Source organism: Triticum aestivum, chromosome 7A (genome assembly GCF_018294505.1).
Source record: "Triticum aestivum cultivar Chinese Spring chromosome 7A, IWGSC CS RefSeq v2.1, whole genome shotgun sequence".
In the NCBI taxonomy this organism is placed as follows: domain Eukaryota; kingdom Viridiplantae; phylum Streptophyta; class Magnoliopsida; order Poales; family Poaceae; genus Triticum; species Triticum aestivum.
This window is the reverse complement of record NC_057812.1, coordinates 624870963-624880722: the sequence shown is the minus strand read 5'-3', so window position 1 is coordinate 624880722 and position 9760 is coordinate 624870963. Positions and strand designations below refer to the sequence as shown.

General features: G+C 44.9%; 1 protein-coding gene across 1 annotated transcript; it reads right to left on the bottom strand.

Annotated features, from left to right (window-relative positions):
* Positions 1–492: 492 nt before the first annotated feature.
* On the bottom strand, positions 493–1575 carry LOC123154999 (uncharacterized). The gene has a single exon (XM_044573583.1). The coding sequence runs from the start codon at positions 1498–1500 to the stop codon at positions 1009–1011; it is 492 nt and encodes a 163-aa protein (XP_044429518.1). The 5' UTR covers positions 1501–1575; the 3' UTR covers positions 493–1008.
* Between the last annotated feature and the right edge of the window lie 8185 nt (positions 1576–9760).

Genomic DNA, 9760 nt, shown 5'->3' with positions numbered 1-9760 from the left:
CTTGGTGCTAGATACATCCATTTGAGAGACAAACTTTTTCGGATGGAGGGAGTACTTTTTTGTCATCTCTAAATTATATGCAAGAATTAAGATAAGACTGTCTTATCAATCATTGTACGTGTCCTTAGTCTTGATAGGTGTAGGATTATCCTTCCATGATATACTCGCTCCGTTCCTCAATATAAATCTTTTTAGATATTTCAATATAGACTACATACAAAGCACAATAAGTGAATCTATATTTTAAAATATCTTCATATACATCATATGTAGTTTGTATTGTAATCTCTAAAATAACTTATATTTAGAAACGAAGAAATTAGTTTACATGGAGCTGCATTCTCAGAGCATCTCCAGCCGTTGAGCCCCTTAGGAGGCATTTTTCGCCGCTTGGGGGCTGCCGGCGAAACATTTAGTCTGGGGTGAAAATCTATCAACTCGTTGCCCCCCCACGCACCACTCGTTAGCCACCGCACGCCCTCCTGCTGCTCGCCACCGTCCAGCGTGCTCCCCCTCCCTCCCTGTCGGCGCGAGCTTGGAGACGACCTAGAGGTGGACTGCAGCGGCGGCAGCGCGAGCTTGGAGGCGACGCGAAGGTGCAGCTGCCCGTGCCGCTCCGCCCGGCCGCCGCGCGCTCCTCCAACGCCCCGGCCACGCCCACATCGTCCCAGCCGCGCCCCCCAAGGCCATGGACGTGTTCGTGTCCTACTCGTCCAAGCGGCCCCGACGCAGGTGTTGTCCACGCCCGTCGATCTCCCGGGGTATGTCAACGAGCAGGCGTTCGTCGGGTTCTCCGCGTCCACGCAGGGCAGCATGGAGATCCACGCCGTCGAATGGTGGAGCTTCTCGACCCCGTCCCCTCCTTCACCGATGCCGTCCAAGCCGCCGCCCGTTTCGGCTGCTCCCCCTCCGGCGACGGTCCTCGACCCGACGCTTCCATCCACTCCGCAGCTCATGGGCATGACACCGCCAGCGACACCAGCGACGGCTTCGGCACCGTCGACCAGCTCAGTTGCAAGCGCCCCAACAATTTCGGTCGCTCGGAAGAATGCCAAGACGTCGCACCCGCCTCCACAAGGGGCCATGGCCGGCGCCGCGACGGCAGGGGCAGTCGTGGCGGCGTCGTTCGCGGGCTTCGCGCTGCGTGGTGGGCAACGAGTGGTCGGACGCGACGAGGCGACGGACCCCGGAGCGTACCTTGTAGAGGGCGTGGGCCCAGGTGCCCCGGCCGAGCGCGGCCGCCTCCTCCTCGCTCATCTCCAGGTCGCCGGTGAAGCCGCAGCCAGCCGAGGCCCCAGTCCCACCAGCGCTTGAGCGGGCCGCCCGCGAACTGGGCGGCGAGCGACGGCGCCGATCAGGTCCGCCGGAACGCCCACTAGGCGGACACGGAGGAGATGGGCTGGATCTTGCGAGGATGGTGGCCATGGCGCCTAAGCGAGGAGGAAGGAGATGGTCGAGTGGAGGCTTTGACCACGCGAGCGCGAGCCCCGCCCCGGCCATGCGCGCTGTGTGCGGTAGGTGGTGGGAGGAAAGGGAGAGGAGAGAGGAGAAAGAAAAAAGAGAAAGGGAAGGAGAGAGGGGAAAGAGAGGGGCTGACGAGTGGCCCTGTGCATGCAAAAAGGCAACTGCCGGCGTCCCGAGCTGCCTCCGAGGGGGCTGGGTTTGGGTGGGAGCGCCGGCCATAAATCTCGTGAAATTCGGCGAAAAACGGGTCTTTAGGGTCTGAGTAGGGCGTTTTTTGACCACCGACGTTTAAAAAGTTGCTTGGGAGGCTTCCTGAGAACGGCTGGAGATGCTCTCAGTGTCCAATCTCCCACGTCCCACCAGACAATAGCACGACCTCGGGCACTCGGCCAGATAAACGTGCGTGCGTCACCCGGGGCAGGCAAGCAACGCACGGCTACGTTGCTTGTTGCAGTTGGCGACACGACGAGGTGAAGCCGGCGCCAATTCCCGCCCAACCGCGTCCGTATTTCTTTTTTGAGTCGAGCACTATTACTACTTCCAATCATGCAGTTGGAGTACGCAGTCAGATTGTACTCCAACGAGCTCGAGGAGTACAATCTTCCTCGTGGTACTGGGACACGGACGGTCGTGCATGATTCATGCGTGCGCCCGTCACCAGGTCTGACCGCGGCAATGCGGCATCTTCGTCTTTCTCTCAAATTCAGAAGGAAAAAGCTCTTCCGCTGTCTTCCTCCTACTGTCCTGTGCAGGCAAGGATAGCCTCGAGCTGGAGGCTGTTAAGCAAACATGTCTATTCGTCAAATCCCAAGCCAAGTTTGTCTAAGCCCCAAATATACTAAACAGTGTCAAAAAATTCCTCCGCAAAATAATAATATATACAAATACATTATTATTCCTCTATATTTCATTAAACCCGGGATTTTAGGTGCTTTTGCCTTTTAGGCCAGGCTCTCTACATACCGGTTCCTATAGGATTTGTCTAGCGAGCGAATGGAGCCGGCCCATTAACGCAGTCCCTCGCACCGCTCGTCTGTACGTGTAGGTACGCTCGCTCTGCTTGGCTTTTCCTTTTTTTTCTCCTCTTCTTTGTTTTATTTCGTTTTTCCATTGGTTTGTCTTTCATTTGACCGTTTTTTGCTTTTCTCCTTCGTTGCAATTTGTTTTTTCATTTATTTATTTTCGTCATACTTTTTGTTTTCTTTTGTTTCATGCTTGGTTTTCTTTGCATTGTTTGATTTTTTTTGTTTTTGTTTTTGTTTTCTATAATATTCAATCAGCTCTCTTTTTTAAACGCAAGAGTTGTCGGTGGCGTGCCGCTGCCGCTGCTCCGCCTCAGGCCTTGAATTGCAGCCAACCCCGTGGCAGCCGGGAAGTCGCGATTGCCGGATCCATAGGTCCTACTCGCAAGAATGTCGTCTTCGTCACGATGGATGCCAACGTCATCTTCACCTTCGTCTTCAACCTCCGAATTCTCCATCATCCAGGATCCGGCCAGGCACGACGAGCGCGCCAGATCCATAGATCGGCGAGCTCGGGAAAGTCAGCCGCCGCGCGATGGAACTCCACAGAGCGCCACCGCGAGAGGGGAAGCGAGCCGACGACAAACACCGCACCGACGCCATCTCCACCTCCATGGCGACGCCGGCCGCGGCCCTAGCAAGCTCTAAGCTATGTACAAGCCTAGATCCACGGTTTCCCCAACCTCCCGCCGCCGGAGCGACCGCCGGAGGTGGAGGAAACCGTAGATCGCCGGCGAGTGAGGTGGGTTGACCGGGAGTTCTCAGAAAATCGCCTCTCGCTACAGTGATGGGAGAGAGGGGAGTGTCCAAGTCTACTTTTTTTTACTACACACATTTTTTGGTACATTTTTTAGATTTGTCAAATACATGATAATTTTGTAAAATACGTTTTGAAAAAAATGAATACATGGTAACATTTTCTAAATACATGTTGTACATTTTCTTAGAGAATATAAACAGTTTTGGAACTACACGGACATGTTTACACTGTTTAAACATTTTACTATAATCCCAGACATTATTTGGAAAGACATGAGCATTTTAGAAAATGAAATGAACATTTTTAATGGAATAAATATATTTTTTAACCCACTGGAACAATTGTTACATTGTATAAACATTTTTTTAAATGTCACTGACCTTTTTTTGAATCACTAGAATTTTTCTTTAAAATGACACGTAATTTTTTTAATGGCATACACTTTTTTTACATTACGCAAGAAAAAAATACATTGCATACTCCTTTTTGAAAATGCCACAAACTGATTTTGATACTCATGATTTTTTTTATGTAACGTGTATCTTTTTAATGTATGAAACTTTTTTATCGAATCACGCAAATATTTTTTTACATTGTATATTGCTTAATAATTCCACGTACATTTTTTTAACTGCGTGAAAATTTTCATATTGTCACAAACATTTTTCATGCACATAAGTAACATTTTCTTATACACGAAATATATATATATATATTACAAAAATAAAAATGTGAGGGAAAATGGAAGGATCCCCGTAATGTCTCGCGTCGAGATCTTTGAAACTAGATCCCTATAATGTAATTAGGTTTCGATGAACTTTTTCTTCACAGAAAAAAGGAACCGAAAAAAGGAAACAAAAAAACAAAAACAGAGAAAAGAGACCCCGAAAGGACAGGTGTGCTATTTAACTTTTTTGAAAGCAGATCTGTCTTTTACCCTTTTCCAAAAGCATAGTTGTGCTTGTCGCGAGAGCGCAAGCTGTGTTTTGCCATTTTTGGGAAGGACATCTTTGCTTCTCGTGCACAATCCGTGATTTTCCATTTTTCGAAAAGCACAGTTTGTGTTTCTTGTGAAAGCATAAGTTCGGCTTCGCAAAAGCAGAATTGTGCTTTTTCCTTTTCGGGAACTATATACCATATTTTTTTCCCTCCCAAAAGGTCAAAACGTAGGAAAAAGCAAGCAAAAGCCGGAAAAACAGCCCCCCTCCATCCCAGAAAAACCCAAAAAACAATAACTCGTGCATAAAAGACAAAAATCCTGAGGGTTCACCCTGCGCGCGACACATCGCGCCGACTGGGCACATCACTTGGAGTGATCCCGGACCCATAAAAGTGACCTCTGCGGAGCCCTCCAAGAGTTGCCCCAGAGTAGTGGCTCCCTACGTCTTGGTCTCGCTTCGTGTGAGACCAAAGACCGACCCGTGTCTACAATCGCCAATGTACTGGACCAGGCCCAGTGTGATGTCGCCTCAAAGCGCTTGCTTGCATACTGTACGTCATGTACCATTTATCTTTATCCTTTTTTAATATTCTTATATACATATTTTTGAAATTAATCTACTTTCTAAAAAGTACATCGTGTATTAAAAATTGTTAATGTAATGTAAAAATTTGTTCATGTGATTTGTAAAGAATGCACATATCATTCAAGAAACAGTTCAGCACATTTAAGAAATGATCATGTAGTATAAATAACATATATGATTGTTTGTACCATTCAAACATATTCAACTTGTATTTCAAAAATATTGGTCACTTTTTGGAAAATGTTCATTGTGTGATAAAAATGTTCATCTCGTATTAGAAAATGTTGATGCAGTGTAATATTTTTGTATCCTAAGTTTTTTAAAACCTCAAAACATTCAAACAATTCTTCGTGACACTTAGACAATATTCAACATGTATGTATGAAATGTTCACCACGTATAAAAAATTCTTCATCATGTGTTAAGAAAAGTTCATAATTTACAAAAAAAATGATCGTGAATTTAGAAATTGTTCACATTGCATTAAAATGTTAGTCACATATTTTAAAAATATGCATATTCTATTAAAAATACTTCATCTTATTTCAAGAAAATATTCACTGTGTATTTTAAATAAATGTTTGATCCTTATTAGAAAAACTTCAACATGGTTGAAATAAAATTCTTCGTGTATTAAAAAAATGTTCGCCGTGCATATAATATATGATCAATGTCAATTTGTCAAATGGTCAACATGTATTCAGAAAAATGTTCAGCATGTATTAAAAAAATGTTCATCATATATATGAAAAATGTTCTATTCTCAAAATGTTTGACATGCTTTTTTATGAAAGTCAACATTGTTTGAAATATGAATAAATTGAAAAGAGTAAATATTGAAAACTGAAAGAAAATCGGATGAAAAAAACAGAAAAAGAAACAAAAGAAACGTGGTAGAGAAAACATAAACAAAACTTGCGTGGAAGGTTCTAAAGCAGGCATGTATGGTCCATAGAACCTTCCCAAAATCATGTGAATGGATCAGCTACTATGGAAGACACCTTGAGGCGAGGCTATCTCCCGTCTCAGAATAGGCGAGAAATGGCGCTGGCTAGCCGCAAGGGTGGACAAGAAGAGTAGGGGAGAGAATAGATAGTTTGGGTGATTATGTGATTTACATAAAAGTGTGATAGAATAGGAAAACAGCTAAAGTGCCAGAAGGGCAGTTCCTTATCTTATGTGTAGTAATTTCTTTGGGAGACGATCCAACTTTGCTGAATAATTAATAACTAGGCAAAGTGCATCCAGCCTAAGAAAACCAATATAATCACTATGAATAGTACTTCCTTCATCCAGGTTTATTAGCCCCCTTGTATTTTTGTCAAACTTTGATATGAAGGGCTTCTTTGATTCAAAGGATTCTAAGGAAAATTTTGAAGGATTCTAACCCTTAGGAATTTTTCCTATGTAGGTTGTTTGATTCGTAGGATTGTAAACCATAGGAATTTTTTCATATGATTCATTTGCATTAGATTTCATATGAAATTTTTCATCCGCTCAAAACTCTTTAAAAGAATCCTACGTTTTTTCTATGCACAATCGAACACTTATACAATCTTGTGCTGGGAGCGACTACAATAAAAGCACAGCTTGTGGTGCAAAAATAGAAAAACGAATCTGATCCGTCATCCAGTGTGAATGGTACAGATTCAAGTGGAGGCATCCTAGACCATTTAATGTACATTTTATGAAAACCCCCTTGCTGGTAGTGAGATGTAAAATGGACTTTTGCAGTAACCGCCTCCACCTTTTCCTGTCCAAACATTTTGTTCTTAGTAGTAAGACTGCCATATTTTCACAGCGTTCATTCCTATTCCTTCCCTTTGCACGTCTATTAAGTACAATAGTAGGTCACTCCAGAGTATGTCAACATTTTTCAAAGATATTTGAGTACATGACAAAAATTAAGACACTCTCACAGGCACATGCACTATATGTAAATACGTGTAAGCTGGACCATCTCAGGCACAAGATGGTAAAATGGACCATTCCAGACACAAATACTTGAGTACATGTCAAACTGGACTATCCCCGCCACATTTGTTTAGTACATGTCAAACTGGAACATCCCGGACATAACAAAAGAAGACATTCATATCAGGTTATAAAAAAAATGACAGGATCAACAAACATTGTTAGCAAAACTGCATCAGCTTTGGTACATGACGGGCAAGGCTAAGTCTGCAGGAGTATAATAATCATCGCTTTTTCTACAGATCTTTCTGGCCTCTAGTCAAAAATCCAATCCTATCCTTCTTCTCTCTATTCCATCAAGGCCTAGCAGACACTGAACGCCTAAATCATGCCCACATCGTCCTCCTCCCCAAAAAGGAGGCGCCAACCATGCCGGATGCCTTTAGGCCCAGCTCGCTTCAAAACTGCCAGATCAAAGCGGTCGCTAAAGTGATCACCTCTCGTCTAAAACCGCTCATCCCTCTGCTAGTTCATGGCAACCAGACTGGTTTCATCTCTGGACGAAACATCGCCGAAAACTTTGTGTTTGCAGCAGATCTTATTAGCTCTTGTCACACGCGAAAAAAACCAACGATGGTCTTCAAGTTAGACTTCAAAAAAGCCTTCGATTCAGTAGCATGGCCTGCCCTCGACAAAATTCTCCAAGTTCGTGGGCTTTCACCTCTCTTCCGCAGTTGGATACAAAATCTTCTCCATACAGGCAAAACGGCAGTACTTCTGAACGGGGTCCCAGGCAATTGGATTCAATGCAAAAATGGGTTGAGGCAAGGAGACCCTGTCTCCCCCTACCTCTTCCTCATTGTAGCCGACCTTCTCCAATAGCTCATTGTCCAAAACTCTGATCCGTCCCTCCACCATCCCATCTTCTCCCACCTGCCCCCACTGTCCTCCAATACGCCGACGACACACTCATCGTCGCAGCTGCATCCCCCTCAGCTGCCTCAACCCTTAAATTTCTCCTAAACAATTTCGCTCACGCCACGGGACTAGCCATCAACTTCTCCAAAACTACTCTAGCAACTCTACACACAAACGATGATTCCACCGCTTCCATCGCCCTTGCCATGGGGTGTGCATGCGCATCCTTCCCACAAATATACCTCGGCCTCCCTCTCGCTCTGATCAAACCCCTCTCCAATGTCTTCAACCCCTTAGTAGAGCGTGCTAGGAAACTTCTTACCGGCTGGAGGGCCAAACTTCTAGACAAAGGCGATCGTCTCATACTCATTTCCGCGGTTCTCGACTCAATTCTCACCTACTTCATGTTTGTCTTTTGAATCCCAAAGAAAACTATCAAAACTTTGGACTCGCTGAGAAGAAGTTTTTTTTGGGCAGGAGAGGATGCATGTTCCGGTGCCCAATGTCTTGTTGCTTGGAAAAATGTCTGTTTACCAAAAAATTCGGTGGTTTAGGGCTTAAAAACTTGCATGTTCAAAACAACTGCCTACTCATGAAATTTGCAGCTAAAGCTCTCTCCACCGCCCAAACACCATGGCTCCGGTGGCTTGATCTTCAACATCCCAACGCCTTAGTATCCCCTCCACCACAAACCTCCTTCCTATGTCGCACCATCTCCCAGCAAATAACTACTCTCCAAAATATTTCCTTCGTGCTCACTAGTAGCGGGTCACATACCTACTTTTGGCTAGACAAGTGGCTCACCCCTCAACCGCTCGCCATCACCTTCCCCCACCTATTCTCACGCTCCACTTTACAGCTGGTTAAAGTGGCTAACATTTTGTGATTCGGTATTGAAGTTAACCTCCGTAATCGCTTCTCTCTAACGGCAGAACAAGAGCTTGTGTCACTTCTGGCTATTTTGCAGGACTTCGTGCCGTCGGCGGAGGAAGATCAACGGTTTCTACGACATGGCACTTGCTTCTCCTCCAAGCATGCATACGGCGTCCTCATGGCTAGGCCTGACAACGATCTCATGGGCCCTCTCATATGGAGTGCCAAGGTTCCTCGGAAGCTCAAAGTTTTTGCATGGTTACTCTTCAAAGACCGCCTCAGCACTAGAGTTAACCTTGCACGCAAGCATGTCATCAACTCAGACATATACCCTCGATGTGCTACGGCAACCGAAGACTCCAACCACCTCTTCATCACATGCCCTCTTGCCAATAGAATTTGGCAACAGCTCGGGTTCCTCCCAACCTCCAGTGACATTACAGATCTATGGGACACTCCTACCCCTTCTCACCTCCCAACCAAAGCATGGCCTTCGATCCTTCTGGCCTTGCTTTGGATGATTTGGACAACACGAAATGACATGGTCTTTAGATCAATAGATCAATGCTCTGTAATAACCTTAAGGAACCTCATTGCTGCCTTGGATCTTTGGTCACATCGTCTTGTGAGCTCACAAGACAAGGAGGACGTCTTCTCGTGGCGTTCCTACCTCTCTGCACGTTGCATCGTGCCTATGTAATTATGTACTCACTGCCATGGCAGTCCCTTGAGTAATATATTCAGGTGGGGGAACTCCCCCCGGTGATTCTCAAAAAAAAATCATCGCTCAAAAAGAATTGCTATTAAAAACTGCATCAATGTTGATATCTTGCTGGCACAGAACAGTTGCCTCCAGATGTAGTGCCTCTTGTTCATCGAGCTTCTTGTCCCGGGAGAGATCGGACATAACAAATATGATTCAGTTAATGCAAGTCCGTGTATGTGTCATACACAGGTCATACATTCATACTTAAAACATTTTAATCATGAGCTGATCAAATAAATATGCATTCACAATACCATCTGGTTGTGTTTCCTGCACATACCACACGGAAGGAAAAATGGAGAAGATATCACATTCATCGCAAAGACAACCTAAAGTATGTTTCTATGCTGAAACTGACAGACAAGGAACTATGTTGTGGATAATCCTAACTTACCAATAATGAACAAATTATATAAACATTATTTATCTTGTACAGAGAAAACCACTCTAGTGCATTCTAGAGATTCGCCACAACCGGCAGAATTAGGCAATACAATTATTAGTTGTCCTATTAGAA